We start from the raw sequence: 12,893 nt of genomic DNA, 5'->3' as shown, positions 1-12,893 counted from the left end.
AAAGGTTGTGGAAACACTAGACAATTTTCTTGCCTTCTTGTCCTACAGTATTATTGCGCGATTAAAAACAACACCTTTAACAACACTTTGCAGTTACATCAACAGGGTAGACCGCATGATGGCGTATTTGAGATATCTGCTGCAGAAGACGCAGGACAAAAAGAAAGTAAAGTTTATTTAATTTTTCGATTTTCTGTTCAGATAGATCAATGGATGTACCTTTAGGCCTTTTCTTAGTTCGATAAACAGGATGCATTGTGGTTTAGCTTCGGTACAAACAACAAGGCATGAGGAACAAAGGCAATTGTACCGAAGATATGGACCACAATGCACCATGTTCTCTATTTCAGAAAAGGTCTATAAATAAGACAGCCAATCTGAATTCACGTGTACGGTGTTGTTTCAAACACACGTGCACGTTGTAACAGGCAACACGTATATGTGACGTCATTTGTCGTCACATGTGACGTGTGTTATCAACGCGACGTCATAGCCGGCATTTTGGGTAAAGTTACAATAGAAACATTAACAGTGGGGACACTAAACGTTGCGCCATGTCTTGTCTATTTCATTTTTCTGCTTAGTCCTTTCCTATTGTATAGCCCTTGTGAGTTTTCTTAACCTAGAAAGGGGATCCATAAAAATGTTTGTAAACTTTAGACTAGATGTATGACATAAAAAACCTTACGGTATGGGCCCACGCTATGACCGCTGTGTTCGTGACGGCGACGGTGCTGCGTTCAACTCTTTTAACTCTTTTATTTAAATTGGATTCCGAAATAAATCAATTAAAGACCCATTGCCACTTACCGTGATGCATCACAATTTGTTTACATTTTGAATCGTGTCACCACCGAAAAAACAATTCCAACCTTTTGAATAAACTCTTGAAAGAATGTAAAAGAATCATTATTGTGCCTTAGTGCTATGTCGGAAAAGGATTTAATATGAAGTTATTATTCAATATATGAATCTTTGAATTTCATGGACCACGAAATTCATCTGTGACTGCGGTGCATCACGGTAAGTGGCAATGGGTCTTTAATCAAGACAACAAAATGAACACCATCCGATCAAAACACTTAATATATAAAGTCCCTATACCGTACTAAGGCTTCTCCAGTCATAATTAAGTTCCTCTAAAGACCTCCTCTCCCCACTAGTCCAGTTATAATAGCTTTACATCAATCTTTATTTATTTACAATGCAGGAGGACCAAACATGTCATCAGGGGTGGTCGGGACTACTTCCTTTTCGGGCGTTGGTGGGATCCGTTCTTTAGGGGGGCTTGGGTATCGTCTTACGGTTCTGGGAATCTGATCTGTTGGCTTTAGAGCTGGCTCTCTCCGCACAGGGCAGTTGCACGCTTCGACTAAAACAACGAAAGCATTTAGTTGGATAGTAGAAGTAGAAACAGAAACATGTATGAACCACTCTGATCTCTTATATATTTTTTTAAGAAATAACTGTTATAATTATGACGTAAGAAACATATTGGATGAAACTGGGCAAAATATCGATATTGGTCAGTGACCAGCTATCCGCTATGTGCCTGTATTATTCGTATTTCCTAGTTATTCCTTCAAAAATTTAATTCAATTATTTTATCCTCAGAACGATACAGGTCGCCATGTTCATAGCCATTCCGAGATCGAGAAAAAAACTGGGTCGAGTTGTAATCGCAGTGTATTTTGGGACATTTTAGGGAGCAAAATAGATGCCTTTTTTGAAATATGTCCACTAAAACAGCGCCACAGTGCACTGCAATGCCAACTTCGCCCAGTTTTTTATTCCTCAACTTCGGAATGGTTATAATGGGGAAGATAATGAGGCTTGACAAGATTCTAGGCTCAAAACCCCTTTCCCTATCGATCTGCTTCCTTCATGCGGTGATTGTGAAACTAGAGCGCTTGTTTTTTCATATTTCAGTGATTTCAACAACTCGGCAGGTTTTTGGATGTACGCAGGCCACTTACCTCTGTCTTCGAGTTCTTTCACTCTAAAAAGCAAAGCAGAAAACTCTTCCATAAGGTCTTTCATATCCATAGTCTAAAAAATGACCGAAACAGATTACTGAATAAAATCAAAACAAATGAATAGTCAAACAAAAAATCTTGAGTTCAAGCTAGCATATTCAATTATATCAATCAGCCTTTCGTATTTGAAACTGTTGTTCTATTGGCAACTACCTTGACAGTTTTTAGCGACTCAGCGGCGAAAACACTCATTTTGGCGTCTTGAAAATATTTTGCAATTTCGGAGGCCACTTGTCAAAGTCCCAAAGAAATTAAGGTTTTAGCACCAAAGGACCCTTCTCAAAATTATCTTGAATGCGAGGCTAATACGAAAATTAAAAAGGAATCACCCTTGTCCTGGATTGAATTTGTGGCTTTTGTTTTGTATTTTAATATCCGTTCAAACCTCTCGGCCAACCTCCCGTTAGCGACCACTTGGCAATTCTCCCAGAGGATGGCCATCAGCCAGCCGGCTTAATAGCGATAAAATATGCTGGTCCAAAGCCCAACTATAGACAAAGGTGCTACCACTAATATCGATTCTCTTCCAGTTGATGGGTGAACGCGGCGAACAAAGCATGAGTGGTAAAATGATCGGCCCTAAGCATTTTTGGAGCTTGGAAGAACGTAAGTAAACACGGCGATAAAGTGAAATAGTTTTTTTCTTCCTTTCCATATTTCTGCTTCTTGTTGACACGTTAATAGAACACAGAAAAATACGGGTTGGGTTACAGTAGCCTGGGAATGAGCGCCGGCGGCAAAACAGCTTAACGCGCTGTGATTGGCGGAAATATAGTTTACCGCTCAGCTGGTTAATGCAACATGTATTGTCTCTTACGGAAGTAGGATGTTCTCCGCCAGACACAACAGTTGGGGATCTTCTTCCAGGTATACCCGGTACACCCGGGAGTCCCGGGGGTCCTGGTTTTCCCTGGATGCCAGGTAGTCCTCGAGGTCCAGCGGGGCCAACGATCGATTCACCCGGACGGCCAGGAAGCCCTAAGGATCCTTTTGGGCCAGGTATTGATAGACCTACAAAATGAACACAACAGATTTGGACGACCGTGGTATACAGTCCTTTGACTAAACGTTGTCGTTGGTTGGATCATCCCTACGGGCCTAGACCGAAAAGGATAACGGGTAAATTAACACGAATAATTAATTGTTCTCTATCAGTCGGTGACACAATGCACAATGGAGGGCAAAATGCACAAAGGAAAGCAAGAGGCGTTTCACATCATATTCCATAAGGATGTTGTCCCAAATATCGACAACGTACAGGCGCTAAAAGATTATCTGCTTGAGCGCTGTTCAGACGAGTTATCGCCGGCTACAGATAGTAGCTTCGAATTAGGTTACTTTGGGGATAAGAGCCAAAACTTTAGTATTTCCAGTCCAGTACAACTTGCTTAAGACGTGTTAGATAACATATGCGGCAGCTAGTATCTGTGAATTAATTATCCTTATGATCCTTTTCGGTCTAGGCGCGTAGGGATGAAGCCGATCAAACGACGTTTAGGCAAAGGACTGTATAGCAAGACATACCACAAAAAAGCATGGTCAACTTTTAAGATTCACCAGCCACATATTAGCCATTCTGAAGTAAAGGAAAAATTCGGGTCGAGTTGGCATTACAGTAAGTTTTAGGACTGTTCTAGGGGACGAAATATATAGACGTCATCTTGGAAATTTGTCCCCCAAAACAGGTCCACAATGCATTGTAATGCAAACTTTTTCCCCTCAACCTTGGAATGGCATATAAAGAAACATGTTCATAGAAAGAAAGCATGTTAATTGCAAATCTAAATTTAAACGGTCTAGTACGAGGGAAAATAAGGCGTGAAAAGTACCTGGTGGTCCGGCGGAACCCTTGGGTCCTGGGGGTCCTGCGGAACCCTTGCGACCAGCAGGTCCATCGGCACCCTGGGGCCCAGCAGGTCCTTGGGGACCGGGTGGCCCGGCAGGTCCGCGGGGTCCTAATTGCCCAACTCCATTAGTTAAGTGTGGTTTGGGAGGAGAAGGTGATCCTTTCAGCAGCTAAAGAATAATGAAAACATTTCGTGAGGTAAGTTTGTGGTAATAACTTAGCAATGTGCTTAGAGCATCGCATCTGGACAATTGCTGCCCCATAACTGCATAAACTGGACCCGCCACAATCCTCTGAATAGTGGGTCTATTTTTGTTGGTGGGTCCATTTTTGGACTACACAATGGCTAGATTTCAATTAGATGACAAAAGTCTGTCCATCTCAATATTGCTACAAATCGTGTGTTCGACCCGAAAGAATTCTATTGAAGACTTGCATTTCCGCTGATGAACATTCCACGCGTGACTGGTGTTATGAATTAGCCCAGTAATGTGACCTGGAATCGATTTCCGATTGAACTCGACGTCTTGTGTGCATGGGTAGAGCTTGTCGGTTGTCCTATGCTTGGCAGAGTTCTTGCGTAATCTGTCACATCATTTGGAATTCACAGATTTCAGGGGCGTACGCATAGGGGTGGTTAGAGGGTGCGTGTAAAATTAAATATTATTTTTGCGAGGGAGTAAGGAATGGATAATGAAAATTAATTAATTAATTAATTAGTATATGTAAAAAATAATTGAAATAATTGGACGAGGAAAATTCCGAGGACTGACAAAATTGGATGAGGCCGTAGGCCGAGTCCAATTTGACAGAGGAATTTTTCGAGTTTAATTATTTCTTGATTGGGGAGCATGAAATCCCATTACCTATTAATTATATAGCTGCCAAATTAATCCCATATCAACAAGACCTGTCCAATTAAGAAAATAATTGGACAGTTACCAACATAGGATTAATGAGAAGCTGTATTATTAAGATACAAAGATGAGAGTATGTGGACCGCGTGGCACTAATGAAATAGTAGAAGATAATAATTAATTTTTAAATTAATTTTTCCGAATTTAATTCCAAGGGCTTTCGCCCGGAATAACCTCGTTCCCAAGCACTACAACTTACCTATATTATCTTCTACTATTTCATTAGTGCCACGCGGTCCACATACTCTCATCTTTGCATCATAATTACCGCGACCTAACATCTATTTCACCCCGGCCTGCTCTCAGTCTGACCTCTAGCTCAGCTGGTAGAGCATCGGTAGTACAATTCCGAAGGTCGTGGGTTCGAATCCCAGCGAGGTCGGAAATTAATTTTTCCGAATTTAATTCCAAGGGCTTTCGCCCGGAATAACCTCGTTCCCAAGCACTACAACTTACCTATATTATTAAGATAAGTAATTTTCCCCTCATTAATGGCCCTTTGGTCTATATAATGGACCCATAGCATATGAACTGTTTTGTATGGGTTTTTAAGCTAGGGCAAAAAGAAAAGATTCAACAAATTGACGTGGGGGTGTCTTTAGTCTTATCTTGCACATGTTTTATATTTATAGAATCAAATTAATAATAATCGCTGTTTCAAACTTCACAATAAGAGATGACCCCAGTGAATTGAAGACAAGCGCCTTACCGCTATGACTTCACCCCACTTAAGATCCTAAAGTAAGAAGATTTCTAATTAAACTAATATTGAAAGGGTTGTGACATTTGATTATGTTGATAATGTTACCCTTTCGACAGCTTGGAGTCTCTTCTGCCAACTATCGAACACAGTGCAGTTAAAACATGCTATGGAAACAAGAATTACATCGTGAGCGTTTAACTTCACCTCTAGCTCAGTGCATAAAGAGTACAAATATCATCATCATTCTTACTGACATTATATAAGAAGTGGTTTTCATGAGTAGGAAACAAACGGTATTGACTTACAACACTAACACGAAACGACCTGCCTGGAGCGTGCATAGGAAATATAGTGCTGACTTACAGCACGTACATGGTGCGACATGCCGTAACCTTGAAATGGCTTCCCGTTGTCTTTCAGTAATTCATCCAATATAACAACGTGTAGTTATGGACAAACCAACAATTAGAAAATGACCCAAAATTACAAAAGTAAGGGTTCTTTGAAAGGAATTTGGCTTTCAAGCCCCCCACCGTGTCAACAACTTTTGGCAGGGATTGAAGATCTTCCTTGTCGACCTCATATATACCGCCATACACACTTTTCCTGAAATGGTTCTGGATCCGCCTATGAGGGGAGACGTGTACAACGTTGTTCGATGTTTTAGTTGTGCCAACATATTTTGGCAGGGATAGTAGATCCTCATAGATACCGCCTAGCTAGTTTGAGTATGAGGTATGAGTAGGCAGCAATAGGTAATGTTCTGTCTTGAACTTACTTTTATCACACCTGGGTCCAGAGAATCCTGGACAACAACCTCGTACAGTGGTATAGACGGTCTTCATCTCGATTTTGTATTCGGGCAAATATACCCATCTGTATACGTAGATTAATACCATCACATATGAGTGAGCGCCAAAAGGTATTTACTGCCTACACTTCATACTAACCATCTCTCATGTTTGTAAATTGCATAAAGCAATCTGTCATTCACAACTCATGTAAAGCGCCTTTGATTATATCCGCATATTAAAGGGCGCTATATAAATCATAAATCATAAATCATAAATCATAAATCATAAATCATAAATCATAAATCATAAATCATAAATCATAAATCATACTGCTTAAAATACTTTTAAAAGGAGATACAAACACTCTGGTAGGGAAAAAAAGAATTTTGTATTTCATCCTTACATCGGATTCTTGTTTACGGCTTCTCTGGCATGAGGTGACTAGGCATATTATATACAATACACTATATAGTATTGCCTGAGTATCAGCCAATCAGATTACTCCCAGAAATCCCCTCTACACACGGCGACCGCGCGCCAAAAAAACCTGGAAGTTCCGGCATATGCCTCGCACAACTATACGTCATAGCTTTATGCGTGATTTATATAAAGGTACATTTGACACGTGACATTCCCCTACATGAGAATCATCTTCATGATGATGGTGGTGGTGGTGGGGATTTCATTTATGATGAACATTCAAAAATATTTATATAGATATATGAAAATGATAAACCTCCAAGAGTGGCATCACATGGTTTGTAATGGTACAACAAACAACGAAAGTAAAGAGGTCTGTCTATTAAGCCAAGAGTAATTATATTGTCCTTGGCGGGAACGACCGTGAAACTGGAAATGAATTTTCTCGCAAGGGGACTGCCAAAGTTTTTGGGTACACAAGAATGTGTTGCTATTTAGGGTTAAAGGGGAAAAAACCTCAAAATGTTTGTATCTCTTAAAGTATCTTTAGAATGAGAAGAAAAGGCGAAAATGAGGATCGGTCAAAACTCTGACTATAGGTAAAAGTTCCGGGTCACCCCGCATCCAGGTACTAACCATGCTAACCAAGGCTTTACTCAGTGTGGCGTCCACGGATTATTACTACTGTAATTAACATTCCACCACAATCTATCAGTCCTTCGTTAATCTACTGAGCCGGCTTATCCTGAGGGGTTTTTTCTTACCTCTGACCGGAGCAGAATTTCTGGAACAGGTTGCCACAGTAATAACGGTAATTCTGCTTAACCTTCTTGTTGACAGCCACGGGACAAGGTACTTGACGCGCAGTTTCAAACAAGCAAAATCTTCCTGAGCCACCATGACCAGTTACAGAACCTCCGTCTACCTGGATGGTCGGGTTCTGGTCGGAAGTGCTAGTGGTCGTGTAAGATAAGGGTTCTGCTGGAGGTCTGTTAACGGGTGGCTTAGAGTTGGCGCCTTTGTAAAGAGGCAAATAACCATAACCTTGACTGAAAGGTAATAGGGATATGTCGTGATTAAACTATGAATAGAGAATAAATAGAGAAAGAAAGAGTCGGTGGTGTAGTGGTAGTGTAGTCGTCTCTTACTTCTGGGGCCTCAGGTTCGATTCCTGAACTTGACATCACATGTGAGCAGAGTTTGTTAGGCCTCTCCCTTGATTCGCCGATTTTCTCCGAGTTCTCTGTGGTTTTCCTCCCTCGACCACATCTAACACACTAATTATATTCCCATTTGATCTGTGAGTTAGCCGTGACCCGACACATATCAGCTCATGATCAGAGATTGTTTCAGGGTTTGATCTGTGAGTTAGCCATGCCCTGACTTAGATAAGCCCAGAGATTGTTTCATCTAGGATTTGATCTGTGAGTTAGCCATGCCCTGACTTAGATAAGCCCAGAGGTTGTTACAGGGTTTGATCTGTGAGTTAGCCATGCCCTGAATTAGATCAGCCCAGAGATTGTTTCATCTAGGGTTTGATCTGTAAGTTAGCCATGCCCTGAATTAGATCAGCCCAGAGATTGTTTCATCTAGGGTTTGATCTGTGAGTTAGCCATGCCCTGACATAGATCAGCCCAGAGATTATTTCATCTAGGGTTTGATCTGTAAGTTAGCCATGCCCTGACATAGATCAGCCCAGAGGTTGTTTCATCTAGGATTGGATCATGTTTTCGCATTAGTATTAGCCATTCCGAGGTTGAGGAAGAAAGTGGGTCGAGTTGGCATTACAGTGCATTGTGGGGCTGCTTAGGGGGCAAAATAGAAACCATATTGGAAATAAGGAGGGAATTAGAGGACCTTTGAAGCCATTCTCTGCATCCTTGTGTAAAGATAATAGAACGTCTGTCACTTGCATATACAGGCATATGGTTAAAGTATGTCGCATTCCTGTGGTTTTCATCGACATTGTTATCGATTTTATTACAGGTTAAAGCCTGACCACTGATTTGATAGCGATAAGGCTATTCCTCTCTTGAAATTCAATGCTGGAGTCAAAAGATGCGGCTGATAACATGCATTATAGATAGAGATAAGAACCCCTTGACTGATTCAACTAAACCCCGGGTCATCATCTTCCTGAGTAATTCATGCAATCGCAAGCGTAGTTACAGTCACAGATAAGATTCGTTACGGTTACAACATGGTGATTTGCCATTCATACGAACCTCTCTAATGATACTCTAAGTATCTAAACTACCCATACATTAATAATTCATTAGTGACCGCATTTCCTGTTGTTGAATTCCATCACTATAGGACTGGATGGCTGGAGGGCGTATAATCAACCTTTGCTTCCGGATTCTGCAACAAGATTGCCATAATTTGCTTGTTGTAAATTCACTAAGGCATTCACATGTTCACATGACATTGATGCAATTGAAAACTTATGTTGGAAAAATTACTTTGTTAACTTAATTAGTTTTGTTTGCCAGAAGATTTTCCCCGAGCTAAAATTCCGAAGAAGTTGAAGCTGTCACAATTTCTTATTTTCCCACTGAAAAAAATCAAAAATTACAAAACATTGTTCATGTCCTTGCGTTTCGATCAGAGCTTAAACCATTTTTATTAATATGTCACCGAAAGATTTTATACTACACTAGTCACTACAATTTCATTTTAAACTACATTAAAATGTCGTAACTCCTAATTTTGAAAAATTCCACATCAATTTGTCTGCATTTTTTTTTTTTATATAGATAGAATGCTTGTATGTTTTTTTCTTTCTTTTGACTAGGTTTTTTTATGCGTATCTGACGGTGTGGTTGTGGGTTGAGAGTCGTGATAAACTTCTGCTGAGCAATCAGAAGTACTGCAAGAACAACACTGGTTCGTAGCAGCTGCAAAAATCATCGATGAAGCTTTGTAAACAAAGAACAAAAACGGTGTTGTTGTTTCATGCTACAGAAATGATCTCAAGTAATTAGCCAAGCACTTAAACCGTACTACGTAGATAAACTAAAACAAATGCAAAACGAACTGAATGATTTCAATCAGGCAGACTAAGATTTGATAAAACTAATTCAAAAATTCATTTGAAAATATTGAAGTTGATATGACTATATTATTTAATCCACCAAATGTTAACTGTCTTGTTTGTTTTTTAATTATATCTTTTGAGTAAATCCCTCAAATTCTTTTGCCGTAGCCAGCCGGCGAGCGGTCGAATAATCTCAATGGCTTAGCGAAAACATAAATCGCTTAAAACTGATTTTACTCTGTGACTTCTTTCGCGTCAAGAAATCGCCTTTTAATAACGGTAACTCCTCACGTTTCCATTCGTGAAGACCCACGAGTGTGTGAGTGTGATGAATATGTGCCGCGACTTCAACCGCCACTATAAAACTCACGATTACTAAACTAGAACACTTTGGTATTATTTTGACTATTTTTAAATCTTCCCACATTGATCACTGAATGAATGAAATTCAATGATGTAACTCTACGTACGGGAAAGCTAACTGACAATGTGCCAATATCTATCTAAGTGTCCGTATATAAAATAGATAGATTTGAAATGATTAACCTACCTTTGCTCAGGTCTGTTGTTCTGGCCATCTTTATAAAGATATAGGGACGTTCCTCCGTATTGATAAACTCCTGAGGAATAACAAACTAAACATACAGCAAGCAGCACACTTAAAACACTCACACGTTCCATTGCTATACAGTAGTTCTCCGCGACAAGACTGGCTGATTCCAGTAAGTTCGTTTGTATTATAAAGTTACTTATAAATTTTACTGTCTTGTTATTGAGATTGAATGAACACTTGGGTAAAGTATTTGCCAAGTCCCTTACTGTTGGTCTCTAAATTCTTTTGCAATGACAAACGATTGTATAGTTTCTGGGGAGAGATATAAATACGAGGCTCCAGGCGCGCGAATAAAGACTTTTTTCTGTTGGTTCAGACCCACAGTGCGAACTTGATACGATAACAAAGCGACTAAGTGACGATATCTCCTCTGACGACAGAGACTTAATTGGTATCAAGTGAAAGCGAATCTGTTTTGATTGACCTGTGAGTACTTTTAAGGGGCAGGGCAGTCAATTCCTTTTGGAAAACCAATCTTGAATAGTATTTCATTGAAAGTTTGACAGTGGGGTTTGTTTTGGCAAACCTAACACCATGCCAAAACATTCCTTCTGGTTCTTGAAAGATTCTTCCTTGAACCCTTAGACGGTTTCAGTCCCAGTTTCAGCAATACCTCCTCTGTCTCCCCGCTTTATTTTTCTCCTGGACATCGCCCATTCTATCAAATGCCACCCTTGGTAATAAGGAATAGGAACAGGAAGGAAAGAAAATTGGTCCCCGACGTGGAACTAGACTCGGTGGCTGGATCTGTCGTCTGTGGTGATCCGTGGAGTCGATATCCGAACTGAAAGACAAGATGGGAAAAGATCAGTAATTTGTTGATTCTAAGAATGGTAGAAAAAGCGCTGATCTCTTAACTCATAGCATGTTGACTAGCAGGGTTCAATAGTTCCTGATCCTCAAGTCGGATTGACTGCAAATGTAGATATATATGGATTTACTATATGGATTTATATATATGAGAGAAGCTTACATACCAGTTAGGTGGCCAGATGTCAGTAAAGGTCCTAGTATATTGAATGTCTGTGGGTCATCTTCGTAGACTAACGATAACAAGTACTGGATAAACAGTAAGAGGCCTTGATGAGAAAACTTCAAAGCGCTCTACTAATGGTATATTGAGTGTTTGATGGCGGTGCTTTCAGCGCTTGATCTGTAAACATTAGTTACGCACACAGCCCTCTTACTAGCCTCCTTTGTAGCCGTTCTTAGGGTCGTCACGCAACGTTGCGTGACGACCCTAAGAACGGCTGCAAAGGAGGCTACCCTCTTACATGGTCAAGGGAAACGATAATCTTGATTACCAGTAAAATAATAGCCAAATGTGTTTAATGCGGACACTTGGTGGAATCCATTCGTCATGACAGATATCCGAATTAATAAAACGATAAATGAGGAATATTATGTTTGAAGATTTATTGGAAAGTACTCTTACATGACTTCTTGCACTTGCGCGCGTCTTTCGGATTCTTTCGCGGTCGCGCGCTATCAATAAAACTCCGAGTTTCGTTTACATTTTACGTCAAATGCCCTACCTTTACTTGGCGATTTAATATTTGACATGCCGAAGTTCAGTGGCAAAAGATTTCTTGCAGGGAGATTAAGTTGAGTTGTTGGCGCGTGAGATATCAGAAGAGAGGTCAAAATGATTTAGTTGCAAAACAAGAGAACTACGATTTTCTCATACCGGTATAAAGCTCTAATCTTTCGTCTTCAGTTTCGGTGTGCTTTGTTATTCCATGCACAAAGACTATAAGGCCATGCAGTATTTAATGAAGCAGATGCCATTATAGATTAAATGCACTAGTTTATCCATCGGAATGACAGACTGGGGTGTGGATGGTATTTGTTCTTGTACCAAACACGTATGGAAGTCAGATGTGCGTCCTGGTTAATGGTACTAAGTGTAAAGGACGGATCCCGGACCATTGAAGGGAAGCACGGGTCGGCGTGCCCTGCTAATGCGCCGCCTCTCACCAATGCGACCCGAGTTCGAGCCCCGCCGTGCTCGGTTTCGTATGTGAGTAGAGTTGTTTGTTGGCTTTCTCCTGTGCTTCGAGGGTTTTCCAGGTTCTCCGGTTTTCCTTCCTCTGCAAAAATCAACTTCTAAATTCCAATTTGATCTTGGGCTTTCACCTAGCATGGATCTGAGGGTTCCGTTCGTGATTGTCCCACTCTGTGATTACAGACAAAACTGGTAGATTTTTTTTAGATAATTGCCCTATATCATAATGACGTCACGGTTTGTTTACATCGGCTAAAATGATAAAAATTCAGGCTAAATTTAAGCTTAATTCTCTTTTTTCGAGATATTTAGCGTAATATCTAGTTGTTCTTGCCTTCACAAGCTCATAAACCAAATTTCATTGTGAATTGTTGAGATTGAGATGTGTCGTTGTCATTCCATCCCCCTCCAGCGACCATGATCCCTAGCGTTAAAACGATAGTATGTTTGATGTGACGTCATTATGAAATAGGGCCGTTGAGCAATTGGCTTTCTACGCAAGTCCCCAAAAAAATATCGAGC

At 40.4% G+C, this 12,893-nt stretch overlaps 1 protein-coding gene across 1 annotated transcript; it reads right to left on the bottom strand.

Annotated features, from left to right (window-relative positions):
• Positions 1 to 157: 157 nt before the first annotated feature.
• LOC116296945 (uncharacterized) lies at positions 158 to 12,271 on the bottom strand. The gene is made up of 10 exons (XM_031705068.2): positions 12,054 to 12,271; positions 11,344 to 11,425; positions 10,304 to 11,150; positions 7,481 to 7,765; positions 6,281 to 6,378; positions 5,608 to 5,666; positions 3,866 to 4,052; positions 2,854 to 3,047; positions 1,977 to 2,049; positions 158 to 1,372 (listed from the first exon to the last, which is right to left on the bottom strand). Exons 3-10 carry the CDS (start codon positions 10,432 to 10,434, stop codon positions 1,200 to 1,202), a joined length of 1,200 nt encoding a protein of 399 aa, XP_031560928.1. The 5' UTR covers positions 10,435 to 11,150; positions 11,344 to 11,425; positions 12,054 to 12,271; the 3' UTR covers positions 158 to 1,199.
• Between the last annotated feature and the right edge of the window lie 622 nt (positions 12,272 to 12,893).

This window comes from Actinia tenebrosa, unplaced genomic scaffold, assembly GCF_029948245.1.
Source record: "Actinia tenebrosa isolate PJP-AT-01 unplaced genomic scaffold, QUT_ActTen_1.0 PGA_scaffold4__44_contigs__length_22323623, whole genome shotgun sequence".
NCBI classification, from domain to species: domain Eukaryota; kingdom Metazoa; phylum Cnidaria; class Anthozoa; order Actiniaria; family Actiniidae; genus Actinia; species Actinia tenebrosa.
The sequence above is the reverse complement of the archived record's forward strand: the minus strand, read 5'-3'. Positions and strand labels throughout refer to the sequence as shown.